Raw genomic sequence first — 18844 nt, 5'->3', positions numbered from 1 at the left:
GAATCCTGATTGAGTCTTTTGCTAGATGTATGACCTTTAAAAGCCATTTCTCTCTAGGCCTCAGTTTCCTCAACTCCAAAATGAAGATTAGAGTGGATGATCTGAATTACATGGCATGGGTCATTCAAACAGCTCTTTAAAGGGTTCTTGAAAGTAGAAGGAAAAAGGATGAAACTCCCATTTTTTAAAAAAGGTTGGTTCTCAAAAGGAAAAATAGTCCGTAGACATATGGGAAAAGAAATTAAGCAAGAGAGCATTTTTACCCTAGAAAATACATATATCTAAAAAATTAAATGCTAATGTTCAGTGTAGTTTTTTTTTTTTATTGTTTCCAAAGCATTCACTCTCCCATTTCTTCTTGTCAAAAGAACCCTAGATCTCCCAACCACAGGGTTCAGGACAGTTCCCCCAGTCCCAGGGATGGTCCATCAGGGGTCTGAGCAAATTGGTATCTCATCCCTATGCCTTGGGGATTTGTTCCATAATGGAAAAACAGAATGGAATGAAGGCCTATGCAAATCTGCAAATCACATTCTTTGCCTCCAAGATTGGTTCAAAGATGTGCTTGCATCCTAAGTTGATGCAATCAAAAGGAAGATCACACTTCTGTTTGATAACTGGGCAAAAAGATCATCTGTTTTCCCCTGCATGTGAACAAGGAATCTCATGGCTCTAGGAGCTGCTGGTGGCCACCTTGCTACCTTGAGGGAGTCACGAAAGAACAAAGGCAATCACCAGAAGGACGAAGGCAGAAGGACCTCAGTAAAAGGGGTCAGAGTCTTGGTGACAACATTACCCCCATGGTCAAATCACACTTGAAACCTGCCTTGTCTCTGGACTTTTCAATTATAGGGGACTAAAAATTCCTTTTTTATTACTTAAGTCGGTGTGAGTTAGCATTTTTATTACTTGCAAACAAAATTATTCTATCTTAGACAGCAGTGTGAAGGAAGATTCTAAAAAAATGACGTAGACATGCCAATGGTAGAAATACAATCTGATTGTACCTTTTGAAGGGCAATTTGGCAATATGTATCAAAAGACCTAAACATGGGCATACTTTTCAACATAATATATAAATTTTTAAGAATTTATTCATTCATTGAACAAATATTAAAGTTCTTCTAATGTGCCAAACACTATTCTAGGAGCCAGAGGTTTAGCAGTGGACAAAACAAAGTCCCTTGTAGAATCAGCCTCAGGAAATAATCAAGGATGTGTAGAAAGATTTATCTACAAGATGTTAATTTCAGAGCTCTTTATAATAGTGAACAATTAGAAATAATATAAATGCCCAACAAAAGGCAATTGCTTAAATAAATTTGGGAGCACTGGAATGATAAAATGTTATTTAGGCATTTAAAATAAATTATAGAAACTAATGACAGGGAAACATATTTCACCTTATATATATAAGGTGACAAATGCTATACATAGTAAGACAGAATGTAGAGGGTAACTGATGTTTGTATACTTACATATGTATAAGAAACACCTGATATTAGATACTCTAAAATGTTACATTACTCTGGGTAGAACTGTGGGTGATTTTGGTTTTCTTCTTTGTACCTCTTTATGCTTATTCATAATTTTCTGTCATGAAAATGCCTTTCCTTTGCTAGCAGAGAAATTATCAGTATTACAGAATGATCTCAAGTAGTCTAAATTTAAAAGTAAATAAATAACCCTTGAGTCTTAACATGGGGGTGTCCCAAAAATCCAAGATGACCCTCTAAACACATCTGTAACTAAAGAGTCATACTAGCACCCGCCAATCTGGTGCATGTTGGCTCAGGGAAGACTTCCATAGGTTTTTCTAACCATATTCGTACTTTTTAATGGAGCAAAGCAAACAGGTCTTGAAGCTGGTTAATGACTGCCTGAGCTGGGCCCTGCATCTCCTGTCTTACGATTCAAGGCTATTTCCACCACAGTGTCCTATGCCCAGCACACAAGCAACACCATTAGAATGAATCTGTCATCAAGAGTCATTCAATACATTTGGAGAGTATCATCACCTCCCTAAAAATAACCTGGCAGCTCTGGGGCTCACTGTTTAAAGACTTAAAACCTAAGTACTCCCTGAATTTAAAAAGTGAAGAAACACACAGTGAGTTTAAAATGTTTGCGTTCTCTTCTCTGCCTTTCAGATTTATAGAATAGAATTTAAAATGTGCATACACTTAAAGCCTCTTCTTCACAGGCAGAGTGAAACTGTTGGTAAGGCGAAGTTGGCAGCAAACCTTTTTGCCTCCCCCTTACTTTCATTTTTGCCCTTCCCTCATCCTCCATGTAACTTTATTCTGCTTTCTATTTTCTGGATGTCTGATGTAAAAGAGGCATTATGACTTTAATGATTGAATAACAGTTACAAATTTCCATTTCACTTTACTTAGCAGCTTAGCTGTGGTTTAATGCAGTATGAATAGAATTTTCCCAGAGGTGGATTTGAGCTGAACTGATGAGTTTTCTGACTGCCAATTCTTCTGCACACTAAAATAGCAGCATAACCTATTACACACATTTGTTATCTGTTACTAAGAGAAAATTACCAACCCACCCAGAGAAACAGAAATACTGCTGATCATGTGACTTCTCAAAAGAGCAGAAAACCTGTTGGTTTCATATCAGAATGCTCACACTCTCACAAGAAGGTAAATGTTTCCAAACAATAAAAACAAAAGACTTCACTAAAGATGCATTTTTGTTTTTCTAAAACAAAAACAAAAAAGTGCCTGGCCTAACTACTCTGTAAGTGGTCAGTTTTAATCCAGGATGCATTTGTTTTCTCATCAAGTTTTCTGGTAGGTATCTTCAGTAAGTGTTCCTATGTATAGAATGCTGTGGAGGACTGAACTGATCTGCAGGAAATCCAGGGACATCTAAGAGACCAACCCTGCCTGCAGGAGACTTACTGTCCAACGCAATACTGTCTCTGGGGCAGGCACCTTCATGGGCAGGAGTAATGTTTCTCTACCTTCATGAACTATTACTCTCTTTTCTCAAAATTCTTCATAAGTCTTAGGCCTGGAGTTTATTTCCATGATTAATTTAAGAGAAAGGAAGAAAAAAGAGAAAATAGATAAGAGAATATAAATTTTAAGTTTGATTCTGGCCTTTAATAGATAAAGATTTTAAACAAAGTGGACAATAATTTATTGTAAGTAATAAAATAATATTGATCTTGCCATGAAATAGGAACCAAGGATTCAGGGCCATCCATATGTACTAATTTGGATATGACAAACTTAGAACCTATTTATAACTTTTAAAGTATTTTATGGCTCTTTCTTCCCAAAGAAGCACACATCATATTGCACATGCTCTGTTAATATACAAGTGTTCTCTGCCAAAAGCAGCCAAGAAAGCAAAAAGATTACCCAAGTATTGCTTTTATAACCTGAATTTCTAATGGGTAATTGTACAGAAATATTCAGTACTTAATAACCTTGAAACTTTGTATTCAGAAAGATTTTATGGCTCCAAGGCTACATGGTCTGATGGCTCAGTTTCATAAATCCACCAAGAATGGATCTGGCCATTGTAACTGCACCGACCTTTGTGTAGATGTAAAACAAAACCCAGTGTCAATTATGCCTAGCCCTAGCCTGTGCGTAGTGTTCTATGGTCTGAACTGTATATGAATTATTGCATCTATTTAAATTGATTTGGAAAATAAGGCATCTCCATTCCTCTTAAACTTTGTGTTCAGTGATTCACATGACACCAGATTATTAATAATGCTTTAGTTATTTCTGGAATTTAAAATCAGGAATATTCAGACATCATTTCATGCAAAATGAACCAAGTTTCAAACAAAGCTATCAAATATTGACTGTTCAATTGAAAGAATAAAAGCACACCAGTCAGAGATTACATGGGGTAAGGGGAGGGCAGCTAGATTATTGTTTCTGGGACTATGGCAGGGAAGCATCTAATTTCCAGAAGCCAAGTTCTCCGACACAGGTATCCCAACCTGGGATCAGAATTTCCTAGTAGATCTTGCCACTCTACCTACTGAACTTCCAAGCTGCTGGCTTTACTCCCAGACACCCACCTTCCCTGATGTTATCACAGCCCCCCAGGGTGGGATCTCCATCCAGGTAGGAAGAGAGGCGAGACAGCCAAAAGTCACTCTTCTCTTTAATGCTTCTCTGTAAGTAGCTTTCCCTCTCTCACGGAAGTTTTTTCCTGAGCCTCATTTAAGCACAGTAATTCTTAAGCGATATTGCAAGACGGATGTTGAGTATTAAGAAAATGTCTATTTCATGTCCTGCCATCTAATTTTTAAAAATTATCATTCATCATACCAGTACACACAGTCCCTTTTAAACCTGTACTTAGGCAATGAAGTGAGGATGTTTACAATAATTTCACTTGCTGGCACTCGTACGTCTGCAAAATGTTTTATTTTTCTTCAATTAGATTTTTAGAACATTTTTTCAAAAAACTTTAGATTTCTCATTTCTCTGTATCCCCCCAACTGGGAGTTCAAACTCAAAAGAAACTGATGACTTCAATGGGCCAACCTCATGCAGAAGTTAGCAAGATGAAAAGCAGAATTCAACATTTTGCACAAGAATATTTGCATTCCCATTAGCTTTTGCAAATGCAATATATTTCTTCCTCTTGCGCTGACTGCAAAGGTGCCCTGGAAAGAAAAAACAAAAATATGCGCCTCTCTAATAGGTTAACATACCAAACTGCTTTAAAGGGGATACGTGGTGTGGCCCAGGGGCAATTAATGTACGAATTTCAGTGGACACTCTGTGGAAATGACTTAAAAGCGGTAAGTAAATTTTTTTTTTTAAAGCCAATCGTGCTCCATCACTGATGGGTGAAACAGTCTACTCACATTAAATATCGTCACCCACACCTCAAACATGTCAATGATTTTACAGCCTAATTGAATGTACTCTTGATAACTAGAAGTTACAAGAAGCCGATGTAAAAAATAAGTATATGTGGGGTGCACTAAAGTGTGTATTTTCTACAAATGCTTTAACGGTCTGCTAGTAGAAACCAGTGGTTATGTAACAAGTTGGTCTCAAAAAATTACACCTTTTACAATTATATCCTGATAAAAGAGTCGAGGTCAACTCATTAAATATTCCTGCAATTCGAACAGAAGGAAACAGATTCTTTGCTTGGGGGAGAGCGGGCGGGGCGCGGGGGTGGGGGGAGAGAATTTATAAGAAATCTGTACCGGCCTTCCCCAACAGTTAGAGAGGAATTAGTTAGGGAGAAAACACAAATTTGGTGACTGTGGAGCTAAAGTACTATTTTATGGTCCGCTGAAAGAGAAGGCGGTGCCTGATAAACTGAAGTGTCTATGGTTACTTAGCTTGGCTGGGCCTTGAGCAATTAAAGCTAATGGTCCTACCTAGCACACCCAAGCCTACACCTTTTTTTCCTTCTGGCTCTGTCTCGCTGGTGTCCCCAGCACCGGCTTTTGGGGAGAGTCAAAGAAGATTGGGGTGGCTCTCCTTCTCACTCTCGACCCCAGATAATAACCCAACTCGGGTATTGCTGCCCAAGCTCCGTGGCCTTCGGCGCTTGGGAGGGCACTGGCCTCTCGGAGAACTGCCCCAGGCCTCTGGGCCCCAGCTCATCTGTCCAGATCGCAGGCCCTGTCACCGTAGACGAACGCAAAGAGCTCGCGTTTTCGATTTGGAAAGCAACGCATCTCCTTTCTTGGGCGCAGTCCCCGCGCCCTGGGTTTCGGCTGGGGCCGCGCCGAGTCCCCAGGACTTTGACGGGTTAGAGCAGGCGACGCTGAGAGCGAGGCCGCCTCCGGCTATCCCCAGCCCTACCCCAGGGCCGGCTCCAAAGCCCAAGCTGCGACCCAGCGCCGCGCCGAGCCGGGAGAGAAGCAGCTGTTCCCAACAGCTGGGGGGCGGCGGCGCCCGGCGCCCCAGGTGCGGCCGCGGCCAATCGCAAGCGTCCGGCCCGCCCCCCCACCAGCCCGGCGCCGACCCCCGGCCCGCGGGGGAAGGGAACAGAGAGAAGGAGAGCTGTCCTCGCCACTTGTCTTCCAGCGTCTGCGGCGGGAGGGACAGAACGGGAGCCGAAGCCGCGCGGAGTCCCCCACCCCCGGCCCCTCCGCCGCGCCCCCGCCCGCTCACCCGCCTCCGCGTGCGGCCGCGCTCCCCGCCGACCCTATCGCGCCCCAGCCGAGACATCTCCCTAATTTCTAAGAGAGAAAAATCTACCTCTAAACGCACCCCGTTCTTCGCTTGAGGACCACCCTCTCTTTTCATTTTTTGGCTTCCCCGCCGGGTGAGTGGAAACCGCCTGCACATTCTCTAGAACCGGATCCTAATCCAGACGATCCGGAGAATTTGTACGGTGACCGGCAGGGGGGGCGGGAGGAGAGAGGCAAGTCAAGTCTCCGGGGCTGCTGGTGACTTCGGCAGCCGCGCGCCCTGCGCCCTCGGCTGCCCCCGGCCGCCCGCCCCCGCCGCGCCGCCGCCCTCGCCCCCAGACTCGCCCTCGGCCCCCGGTGGCCGCGGAAGGGTGCAGGAGACGCGCAGCCGGAGGAGGAGGCGCAGCCGCAGCCGCAGCCGCAGCCGCAGCCGGAGCCCGAGCCGCGGGGCGGGCGCGAAGATGCACACGACTCAGAAGGACACGACGTACACCAAGATCTTCGTCGGGGGTCTGCCCTACCACACCACCGACGCCAGCCTGCGCAAGTACTTCGAGGTCTTTGGCGAGATCGAGGAGGCGGTGGTCATCACCGACCGGCAGACGGGCAAGTCCCGGGGCTACGGATTTGTAAGTTGCGCGGATGCGGGGCGGGGGGGTGGGGGGATTGGGAGAGGAAGCAGACGGGGGCGACCAAGAGCCCCACGGAGAAACCGAGGACCACAGGGGAGGGAGAGACAGTGGCGCTTAGCTTCGGGGGTCGGAGTTTGGGGCTCGGCGTGATGGTGAGAGGAACCCCGCGGGCGTGAGCGGCGCTGCCCCTTTGCTCCAAGCAGAACTGAAAGTTTTCGCGAGGAGCTGGAGAGGGCCGGCTCCTGCATCGCCGGGTTCCGAAGGGACTGAGCGCGATGCGGTATTGGGGGACAGGCGGAGCAGGGATGGAAGGAGAGAACTCTAACGACTGCTAGAATTGGGGGTGCGGAGGGTTGGAAGGGAGGAGCCGCAGCCCCATAGTATTGCATTCCCGGGTTGGAGGCCAGTCATTGAGCGCGCTGTTGTTGCTTTGTAAAAATGTGTGTCTTGTGGGGTTCCGGCTGGGGTGGGGAGGGGGCACCCAGGAGGTCTGGGGCTCCTCTCCTTATGCTAGCTCCTACCTCCCTTTTTTAGTTGCAAAGGTGGGTTTTAAATATATATATATATGTTTCTATTGCTCTTTCCCGAACTGAAAGAGAGCATACTCAGCTTCCTGGAGATTTAAGCGTGCAAATTCAGCTGCCCAAGAGCTGGGAGCCCCAGAGTAGGACAATAGCTATTGTCGTTGGGGAGTGTTTGAGGGTGGTTGGGAGCACCGACGAATGTGAGGCTGGACTTTCTTTAAAACAAACAGTGCCTCTCAGACCGGGTAGAGACCTGGGGTGGGGGCGGCATTCTGGGGAGGAGTTCTAAGACAGAATTCAGGCTTCAAATTTTTGCTAGGCCCTACTAGCTCCCTTAAGACTTTAGAGTGTGTGTATGTGGGTGGGGAGAGGGTCTTTCCTTCTTCCTTTTTGTTTTTTGTTTTGTTTTGTTGTGTTTTCTATTTGGATGGAGGATCAAAGAATAAGTTGAGAATAGGGGAACAAAGAACAAAAAGAAAAGAAAGAAAAAGTTTAAGATCTATGTCCTCCCCCTTAGTTTTATCATGAATGACTTTTCCAGTGTGATTCTGGTTTCCTTAAAGGGTTGATTTAGAGCTTCGTATGTATATCTGTGTATGTATGTTGCTAAGGTCACCATGGCTGACCGGGCTGCTGCAGAAAGAGCCTGCAAGGATCCCAACCCCATCATTGATGGCAGGAAGGCCAACGTGAATCTGGCATACTTGGGAGCAAAGCCAAGGATCATGCAACCAGGTGAGAAACAGGGGTCCTTCCTTACCCCTCCTTCCCATAAGAGACCCCCACTTCTGAATAAATGATTCCGTGATTCGGAAGACATTGGTTCCATGAAAACCTGGAGATGTGTTTAGTATAATTGAACCATGGCTGGTTATTCTACCAAGGCATTGAAGATAAATCAGAATTATAAAGAGTCCTTTAAGGACTTGAAATGTACCTATGTGCAAAAATAAATCTTGGGGGTCTGGACAGTTTCTACATACCCAGACTTAGGCTTTACTCACCTATTTCCTATATGACATACAGTCATAGTCCCCTCTCCATTTTCCAATTTTTAGTCACTTGTAGATAACTCATGCAGATTATATGGGCCAAATTTGTCAACTCCATACTTCCTAACTTAATGTTCTCTCCTTTTACCACCAGTTGCCCTGTGCTGAAAGCAGGCACTCAGGCTTGAACCCTGACCCAAGAAAAGCACAGGGGTAGGAGTGGGGGGTATCTGGATGGTAAATATTTCACATAAAATCACATGAATATTAGTACTTGAAGAAAATAGAGCAATTTCACATACTCCAGGACCCTCACATTACAGATGAAGAAACTGACACTTCGAGATGAGAAGTGGTTTACTCTAGAGTCACATAGCTATCAATTGCCAAAAGGGAGCATAATTTTGTCTAAGTGGAAACATGACCTTTTGTATTATTTACAACACTGCGCTTTGCAATTAGCGCAAATAATTAAGAGTTGACTGTTGAACAAATGTAATTTTTCCTAGGTAAGCAATTTTCATTAAATCATATACTCTTTACTCTTAAGTCTTTCCATCTGAAATTTTGGAAAGGTTGACACTTCCATCCAAACAGATTTACTAGGAAACTAGGTTGTCAAGAAAGTGTGTGTGCAAATATCCATGAACATTAAAAAACATGTATTTGTCTGATACACTGTGTATATACTATCCAGAAAAGGGGAGTTTGTTTTTATGAATTTTTATATTGTAATGTGCAAAATCCATAACCTTTCAAACCATTGTCTGAAACATTCCAGAATGTTCCAAATTACAAAGACTTTATAGTTCATGATTCAGAATTGTAGGAATATTTGTGACACGTAACTTCATTATCAAGTCCTATTGCTCTTGGTTTCATTCCATGGTAATTTTTTCCTGGTCTGATTTTCTGAAGTCTTATTCTATGTCAACTAAACTTTGCAGATAATATTTAGTTTCCACTTGTAGTGTATTAAAATTTTTATTTGGATCAGCAGTAACATTAATAAAAATGACTTTTTAAAAAATATATCTTCTCTAAAATATCAAAAGAATGGTTATCTTTTCTAAGTGAAAGTTGTGATTGTATTTTATATGTGGCAGTTATAAATGCCTTACCATGCACAAATAGAGAATGTGGCATGTTTTGTTTTTAGGTTTTGCCTTTGGTGTTCAACAACTTCATCCAGCCCTTATACAAAGACCTTTTGGGTAAGTCAACTAATCAGGCCCTCCTAAGTTTCAATATGGCTATCATTTGTTAAGCTGCTTCTTTGTTATGTACAGACAAGACCATCATGTCATAATATGTTCCTGGTTATACTTATTTATATATGTTCATGTATTTTTAATGCTGATAATATAAATATTTTTAGATGAGTCAAGTTATCTGACCAAGTATGCAGCCTCCAAAACAGACAAATTTTGAGCTTATGATTAACAAAACAAAACAAAACAAAAATACCAGGTATGACTTGTGTACAAGACAATTGTATCCCAACACCATTACTACTGTTCAACTTGACTCAATTTTATTTATCTCTTTCTAACCTGACAGGGCTCGTATACAGTTAAGCTAACTGATCAGAAGGATACGATGATAAGAGGTGGAATAGTTCTGTTTGGAATTAAACTCTGTAACCAGTAGACTCAGACACACAAGCTCAGATGGTGATTAACGATGCATGGATGTTGGTGTTGTTTTATTTTTCACAATAGTCAATAGACCTCCGTGTGCTTTATTTTATTTATTACAGTAATGAAGTGGTGTTGATAGCTAAACTGTGTGCTTTTTACTTAATTGAAAAGAGCTGTAGTGAAAGTGTTTTCTTTTCCTCGGGGAAGGGGCTCTTTGTGTTTTGGTTTTGGTGGTGGTGGTGAGGAGTGTTGACTTTTGACTTTGCCATGGGAAGCAAAGGGCCTCTCTTTTTTTTCTTGCTTTTAAGCTGTAGCCTGTGACTTCCATTTAACCATATTTTTGTAGTGAGTGCTAAATTGTGTGTTTTCCCTCTGTAAGAATACAGATACATCGCTTGCATGTCCTAAGTTTCGGTTTTACTGGGGAGTTTTCTGGGAATGGGTTTTTTTCTTTTGCAATGTGTGTCTACTTTTAGGCATTCTAATTTAAAGGCTCAACAACTCTCATCAGATTTCATTAACACTAGCCAATCTTTGGAGTAGAGTAGCACTAACTTACACTCTTTAGACCTAACTCAGGTGAACAGCCTGCTCATATATATGTTACCTCTGGGTTCTGTGATTACTTGCTTTCCTTATTTGAGCTCCCTTATCTTCTTTCCATTCAGACATGGTATGGGTGGGAGATCTCCTACCGTTTAAGTTTATTCTGAACACTTAGAGTCTGTTTTGGCCGTATTTTACATGATGAACATTGCTGTAACTCTAATACCAGAGATTTAAACATCCTTTTCAAATATTCTAACTTTTCATAAATGTTTTATTCTCAGCAATAATTTCTTCCTTAGCTTAGCTCCTAAACATCTACATGTGTAACTTAGAAGGTTGGATTCTATCTATGTGTCTCTAAGATTAGATGCAGAAAGAGTAATAATATTTTGACTTGGAAGAGTCAAATTATATCTTCCATAAATACCTGCATATAATCCTCCCTTTAACATACCAATATCTCATTCTTACTGCCAACTTTTATTTTTTTAAACTGCAGAAGAGTCTTCTATCTAATATGATTAAAAGGACCTTCCTATATCCATAGCTATTTATCAATGCCCCATCCAAACTATCCTGGATGCCGACAGTAATTAGTAAGCTAATGAGTCCAATTATTTCTTGGGTCCCCCACACCTCACTGGTCTATAACATGTTTAAGGAGGGATTGGGGAAGATAACATATATCTTAAGAAGCAATGATGAATTTAGTCATGATCTCACGCTAATAATCCTGAAACAGTTATACAACTAAATCAATCAACAGGTATTTAGCATATGTTAATTCTTCTCTGTGCCGGGGGTGATACAAAATGAGGACCTTGCACTTTAGTTTGAGAAGCAAAACTAACACAAACTAATTGGGAATTTTATTGCTAAATTATTTGGTATTGTTTTCAGTACAAAAGGCACTCAGAATAGCAAGAATATAAGTAAGTTGGAGAAGTTGAGCTAGGCTGTGTGGGGACTTGAACTAGACTTGAACCAATGGCTATCTCTCGGACAGGTAACAGGAAGAATGGACATGTCTGAACAGTGCGGGATGAAGTGAGCATAAGCAAAGGCACAGAGGATAAAAGATGCAGTGCATGAATAATGTCTACGGAGGGTCTTGAGAGCTAGATATAGAGATCTGGAATGGTTGTCGTAGTTCTTGTAGCATGAGGAAAATAAGAACGACCAGAGTAAACTGTGTCATTACAGAAATTTTAAATCAAACACATTTTGATAGTAACCTTTTGTTTTTCATCCCTTTTAATATTAGCTGTCTTTATAAAGGATGGTGATTATTACTGTTTGCATAAATTGTTTGAACTTGAGATTCTTATTAAAAATAGATAGCATTCCAGATGGACCAAGCAAACCTTCTCTTTCTTTTTTAAGTGTTTCTCAACACTGCTCTAATTCCCAGAGTCTGTACCTAACAAATCACACCTGGTCATCCTAAATTATGTTTGAATGACACATGTTCTTATTTTAGGCCTGGAAAGAAGTTTGAGAATTTTTAATTTTACTTGACTTGTTTGAAATTCTAGTAACTAAACTATTTTTTTTTAATGTTGTCCTTAAATGGCCCTCAAATTAAAGAGAAAACTTTGGCTTGAAGGAATTTCTAATGTAACACAGTGGGAAGATGTATAGAAACTTGTGGATTTGCTGAACAATATCTTATAAATATTTTATGTATGAAAGAAGCAATTTTTATTGAAACTTTGGAGAAGAGAGTGTGGATCTTGGAGAAGAGAGTGTGAATAGAAAATTCTAGGCTAGTTTAGATAAGGTTGAAAAGATAAACATTTACTCAGTACAACTTTAAGTGCTACGTTTCATGTCAGTTGTGTTAACACTGTACAAGGTATTATAATGTCCACTAAAAGGGGCAGGAGGAGGGACAGTAACATTAACCAAATATCTGCTACACACCTAGTACTGATAAGAGACTTAAGTAAATTATATAACTTAATTCTCACAATAATTGTTTGATGAAGGCACTGTAAAAATCCTTTCCATGGAGGATAAAACTGAGATGCAGAGAGGCAAATTAACTTCCCACAGAGCTCGTAAATGATAGAGTCTGGTTCTAGGTTCGTAATCGTGGTTTTCCTGACCTCGAAAGCTATGTTCTTGCCTCTCTGTCAAGCTGTAGCCAGTAAGACAAAACTCCATTCTCTCTTGTAATCTAATAAGAAAACTGACAAGCAACCATAAGGGCTGTTCCTTTGTCTTCAGATAAAGAAGAGAGACATCAGGTTGGTGGGATCCAGGAAGTCTTCATGAAGGAGGTGGGAGTTGACCTAGATTGTAAAGGATGGTGGAGGATGAGGAACTCTTGTATTGAGTACTTACTTATTCATCATTGTAGGCTCTTCACATAATTTTTTTTAATGCACAGCAATTCAAGGGTGGAAATATTAGGTTCATTTCACATATGAGAAATATGTGAGACTAAAATGTGAAGTGCATTTCTGAAGACTCTACATGTAGTGAGTGTGAGAGCTGCAGTGGATCAGATTTGGATTTCAAGAGGCAGAGATGGAACGAGGATTAGCATCACTGGCAAAGGGATGGCGAGAGTAAAGGCAAGGTCCTAGGAGTGTATGGTATGTCCTAGAAACTTTGAGGAACCCAGCTGACCTGGGTTCAAGGAAAGGTGGAAAGTTATACTGGAAGAAGTATTTTGAGCCAGAAGCCTAAAGGGCCTAGCATACCGAAGTTAATAAAATTTTATACTTAGTTTGGTATGATATTAGGGGCCATAGGTTACTTTGAACAAGCAAATGAGATGAAGACTTTGTCTGCAGTTTTATGATAGGCTGGAAGAGGAAACCAGTTAGAATATCAAAAGTCACAAAGAGATGGCAGAGGGACCTGAAGAGATAGGAAGAAAAGGAAAATGCGGTAAATTTTCTTTGAAAATTGCCCAAAATATCTGCCTTGTTCTTGTGCTTTTGTAACTGGTAGGTGTGTACATTCTATGATTACTTAAGGGAAAGGATGTTGATCCATATCTAGTAGGAGGAAGACTCCCAAATTGCCTTAATGGGTTCCTTCGATTATTAAAAGAATTCCTAATGCAGGAATTGCTTCAGAAGTGCCACCTTACTCTTTAGTCCAACTCTGCCTTCCTTCCTGAACTGAGATATTTTAGGCTTTCCGTGGTCTTCTGTGTGCTCCTTTCACTAATCCTTAAAGGACTCCAGGATTTCATTTGTCCTCCAGACATCTTTACCAGACTTCACGTAGGATTCTGATGTTCCAAGGAACTTTATACTTTCATAGGTTGGCATTAACAAGTGAAAACTATTAATGTAAACTAAATGCAGAGACAAAAGTCCTGTAAGCAACTCCACCTACCTTTAAATGCATTCTTTACACACACACACACACACACACACACACAAATTTTATCCTGCCTTTTTGTAGGCTAAATTTATTTTCAGTTAACACCTTTATTCAGAGATACAAACCTAGCAACAATCATGTTGTCCTTCAAACTGCGGGAGTACAGGGGTTAATGTTTCCATATCAGTGAGATTCATACTGGCTGGACTTTGCAGCTGATAAATGTTTTACTTTGGCCTTATAAAGACATTTTACCCACTGGAAACCCTTGTCGCATGACAGGATCAAAAATAGCCCGGCTGCAGCCTCTGCTGTCCATCACCACATGTAAACTGGCATGAGTGTAGGCTCTCTTAGCCATGTCCACACATTGTGGACACGACGGCCTCCAGGGACAGTGTTTCATAAAGCCACACCTGTTGCTGTGAGTGAACCAGTCACCTGACCTGCAGAAAAGTTTTGAGTGTGTGCATGACCATGTGTCTGGTTTCTGACAAGCAATTCAGAATGTTGCTGAGTGTCCTGAGAAACCCTTGATGACGTGGTTTCTCCTGGCACTGGGAAAAATCTACAAGTCTAGTAAAATTGGGTGTATTTTTATCATTGGGGTCAAAGTTCACTACCCTCTGTGATAAATTCATCTTTTCCATGGTTGTTCATTAATGAGTGTTTTCACTAAAAGTCTGAAAAGGCAAAGCAAAATCTATGTTTTGGAATAACTAAATGTGAAGTTTTCTGTTTTGAGTTCTTTAAAATTTGAAGATTGTTATTTGTACTTCTTAAACATTGGCTTTGCCAACAACCAGATGGCATTATAGTGTCATTTTTTAAATATGGGGGTTTTGTTGGAGATTGTTTTAGAGAAAGATGAAATCAGTTATTCATGGTAGTGTTTTAAATGGGCAGTAATGAATCGCAAGAGTGAGAACTGAGATGCATGGGTTTTTAAAAATACCTCTTGTGATTTAATTAACAAAATTAACGTTTAAGTAAAGTCATTGGAGTGTGTTTTGTATGTGATCTCTGAATGCATAATTTTAAAAGGTATTCAATTATGTTTCACTTTCTTGAACTTTTGCAGGATAATACATAATAATAGCATTGATTCATATAAAATATCTACTTGTAGGGCAGATTTAAAACAGATATGCTAATAAATCTATTTCTGTTGATTTGAAGGCTAAAAAAGAGTTAGTAGATGTGCAAAAAAATGTTTCCTTACTCATTATTATGTAAAACTTCTAAGTTTTATTAATTTTGGAAATATTCAGTTGTATTTCCCTGTCCCTACCCTTTCCCTTAACCTCATCATTTCCCCAAAACCCCTTCTGTCTGTCTTGCATAGAGATAAACAAGCTGGCTGACCTTCAGTTGCCTGATAGTCAAACAGGTTTGATTGACCCTTGTGTCCTTATGAATTTTATGGAGAAAAAGAAAGAAAGAAAGACAAAAAGCGTGCTGCACATCTCTTTGGGAGTCACTGCCATGAATGTTAATAGCATTTCTGTAGCTTCCCACAACAGCCTCTTGTGATAGAGTGAGCTGCACTACAGTTCGTTTGAGAAGTGTGATTCTGCTGTGTTTACCACACTTGTGAACTTTTAAACTCCTTTTTTATTTTGTCGCCTGCTTCTTTTTTTATTATTATTTTTAATAAGGGTGACTGAGGTTGCAGAGAGATTAATGTGTGCTGAGTCTGCATAGCAATTTCAAGTAGGGTTGCCATGATAATAAACATATGAATTTTGTTGGAATTTATTTTAGTTTTGACAAACCAGCCATTACCCCCACAGTATGGAATGATCACGAATTACCTTTTCAGTCCTGTATTCACGGCTAAGAATTTTTCTGTCTGTATTTGCTAAACAGTTTTGTTTTGTGAACTCATTACAAAAGTGTCTAAAGTCTTGATCAATTAAGCATTTCTGAAATACCTCTTATGTGCATAGCCCTCATGAACCTTGATTTCTTTTCCAAACTTTTACGAAATGTTATCTCTTGGTTCTAAATGATCATAAACAAAAATTTGAGGAGGGTATCATCATATTTTTTTTGTTCACATTATTTCCTTCGGGGGCACTCCCTGACTTTGGCTACTGCCAGAGTATTTTCGGGGACCACTGGAAAGTAGATATTGTGGCAACCCTATGCTCATAACAACCACTAAATTTGAGTTTGTCTTATCTCTGAACAAGCAGTGCTACAGATAGGAGGCAACTGCTGCCTGACTTTGTTTTCCGTTTCTCAACAGGATACCTGCCCACTATGTCTATCCGCAGGCTTTCGTGCAGCCTGGAGTGGTCATTCCACACGTCCAGCCGACCGCAGCTGCTGCCTCCACCACACCTTACATTGATTACACTGGAGCCGCGTACGCACAATACTCAGCGGCAGCTGCTGCCGCCGCCGCCGCCGCCGCCTATGACCAGTACCCCTACGCGGCCTCTCCAGCTGCTGCAGGATACGTCACCGCTGGGGGCTACGGCTACGCCGTGCAGCAGCCAATCACCGCGGCGGCACCTGGGACAGCTGCTGCCGCCGCTGCAGCAGCTGCCGCCGCAGCAGCATTCGGCCAATATCAGCCTCAGCAGCTGCAAACAGACCGAATGCAGTAGACCAGCCATCTGATCAAAGTTGAATTGTTTTGTCTTTCCCTCCAATTTTCCAATTTTTAGTAGCTAATAAGAGAGTTAACATTGACTTAACAGCTTTAAAAAGAAAAAAAGCTATGCTATTGTGAAACAGAATTATTATTTTTTTTATACTCCAGTAGTGTCTAGATGAGAAAGAGGTGAGAGTGAGGGCAGTGGGCGCAGTTTTGGAAACCAGTCCAAAGAGCCTGAGTAAATGAAAGGCCTCTAGGGAATGATGGCAGGAGTAACAATGGAACTTCACTTTTATAATGGGATTTTTATTTTTGCTCTTTTTATAGTATCAGGGAAGCAAACTGCCTTTTACAAGTTAGAAAATGCTATTTGAATCTAGTTGAACCAGGGAATACAGAGTGAGCAATATGTAGCTTGAATTACATTTAAAAGAATATTTTTAAGAAAAAAACAAAATGGCGAAAGCACTGATTGTCATTTTTAACAGTCACTATGGCCTATAGAACTTTTTCAAGTAAGAAGGTAATGTTCTTACTCTCAAAAACGGGCATCGAACAATCAATGTAGGAGTGTGGCAGTGGGTGAAATGGTGGACAGGCACCAAAGCTATTTTCTCATCTATCCTGTGGATGAGTGGGACTGTGGAACAAGTGATGTGGAATTAATGGGTGCAACAGCTGTACAGACAATCAATAACACACACAGTTCTGGAAAGAACACATCACTTGTGCTTGTTTGATGAGCTTGTCACATTCTAATCCCTCTCCCCATCCTGTTTCAATTTTGGGAAACTTGTATCTGCTGGTGTCAGCAATTCTGATTCTGAAATAGGATCAGGCTTTTACTACAACAGCCTTCTCTTTCTATTTATTGTGTCGACTCGTGGCTTATGATTAAAGGCAGGCAAAGTTTGCAGACTCTAAACCCTTAAGAACTGTCTTAAGGACATTTATTTTTTTCCCCTTTTTAAATAATTTTACACTTTTTAGTATCTATTTCAGAGTCCTATTTAAAACTATTTATTAGTGAATACAGTACATGCGACAACAAAGTTACTGAGATTACAGTTCTTCAGAGGTAATGATAATGTGGTTTATACTGTGCCTTAATAGTAATGCTATTTAAGATATTTATTTTTAAGTTTTACTATGCTGCACTCTAAAGAAAGGAACTTTAGATGTGACACTGTAAAATTATGTATTCATCTCATGGCATAAATTATTTAGTAGGTCTAGCTGTAGCATATTAAATATTAACCTGTTCAACTAAAGATGTTGACTTGGATTTATTTAAATTCATATGTGCACTGTATAAGAGAGTACTCTTACATTAACACATTTTAGTTTTTAGAGTTTTTTTTTTAACAGGATATATCTAGTTTCATGCTTCTTTTTCTGATTTTTGCTCATGTAGGTCTCATTTATTGGTACTTCATTAGTTTAACTCTTCATATGTAGTTTATGTAGTTTTAAAATGCTGCTTTACATTTTTCTTCTGAAACTGCAATACTTGCAATTTTTATTCTTAAACTAAATTGAATACTATTTTACACTGTATTGGATTTTTATACTTGAACAATTTCATACAAGGGAAGACAGGTTAGCATTTTTATGGACTTTCTCCATTATCACTGGATTTACTTTAAGTATTCCCATACTAGACAGTGTTATGTAATGTAGACATGACTCTCCTGTGCAGATTATTTATTCATTATGTATATTGCTTTATAACATTTCAGATCTTCTAATCTATTCACTTGTATTAAATATAATTTTTAAAAACTTCTGTTGCACTGATTGTTTCTAATTTTGTCTTAAAGTTAGAATGATCTCTCCTTTTAACTAGAGTTAACGGCCATAATTTACATGTAACATTTTCAGTGAGCAGAAAACTTCTCAGACACCCTGTTTTTATACATTTTAAATTAATTTCATTAACTCAATATCTACCTTATATTGAGCAAATGATATAGGTCCTCCCGCAGCAGTGAACCCGGAAGGACCCTTCATGTCACTGAAAACTGGTTAACTGAAGATTGCTTGAAAGGAGTGGCTATAGGGGAGGTCAGTCGATCTGAAGCTGGAGTATCGCAGTGGTTTGGTGCTAAACTCTAGTACTTTCTAGCAATGTGAATGGAGCAATTCACTTTTTGTAATCCACTTTTTAGGTGAGATTTTTATTGATTCCTCATCTATCGTGTTGGAATGATACCTGACTCACATGGTTATTTAAATATTATATAGAGTATATTAACTGTTTGGCATAGAGTCAAGTATGTAGTAAGCCCTTGATAAACCATCACCAGTTGTAGTTGTTTTAATGCCCTATAGTGAAAGCTAACCAAAAATCAAGTCACCTATTGGGATGTTTTAATTTTTTAATTTTCATTCACAATGATGTGGCAGTATTTAATA

The 18844-nt window shown here is 40.2% G+C and overlaps 1 protein-coding gene across 2 annotated transcripts; it reads left to right on the top strand.

Annotated features, from left to right (window-relative positions):
• The first annotated feature begins 6123 nt into the window (after positions 1–6123).
• RBM24 (RNA binding motif protein 24) lies at positions 6124–18215 on the top strand. 2 transcript variants are annotated; one of them, XM_016155879.2, is made up of 4 exons: positions 6124–6774; positions 7913–8036; positions 9453–9507; positions 16076–18215. In XM_016155879.2, exons 1-4 carry the CDS (start codon positions 6607–6609, stop codon positions 16437–16439), a joined length of 711 nt encoding a protein of 236 aa, XP_016011365.1. In that variant the 5' UTR covers positions 6124–6606; the 3' UTR covers positions 16440–18215. The 2 variants fall into 2 exon arrangements, with proteins under 2 accessions (XP_016011365.1, XP_016011366.1); XM_016155880.2 differs by having other exon boundaries at positions 6540–6774; positions 16104–18215.
• Positions 18216–18844: the final 629 nt, after the last annotated feature.

Source organism: Rousettus aegyptiacus, unplaced genomic scaffold (genome assembly GCF_014176215.1).
Source record: "Rousettus aegyptiacus isolate mRouAeg1 unplaced genomic scaffold, mRouAeg1.p scaffold_m13_p_1, whole genome shotgun sequence".
NCBI lineage: Eukaryota > Metazoa > Chordata > Mammalia > Chiroptera > Pteropodidae > Rousettus > Rousettus aegyptiacus.
This window is presented reverse-complemented; position numbering and strand designations above follow the sequence as displayed.

Coding starts and splice junctions, on each gene's coding strand:
- RBM24 (XM_016155879.2), top strand. CDS start 6,607: ATGCACACGACTCAGAAGGACACGACGTACACCAAGATCTTCGTCGGG. Junction 8,037..9,452: donor GCCAAGGATCATGCAACCAG/GTGAGAAACAGG, acceptor TTTTGTTTTTAG/GTTTTGCCTTTGGTGTTCAA. Junction 9,508..16,075: donor CTTATACAAAGACCTTTTGG/GTAAGTCAACTA, acceptor GTTTCTCAACAG/GATACCTGCCCACTATGTCT.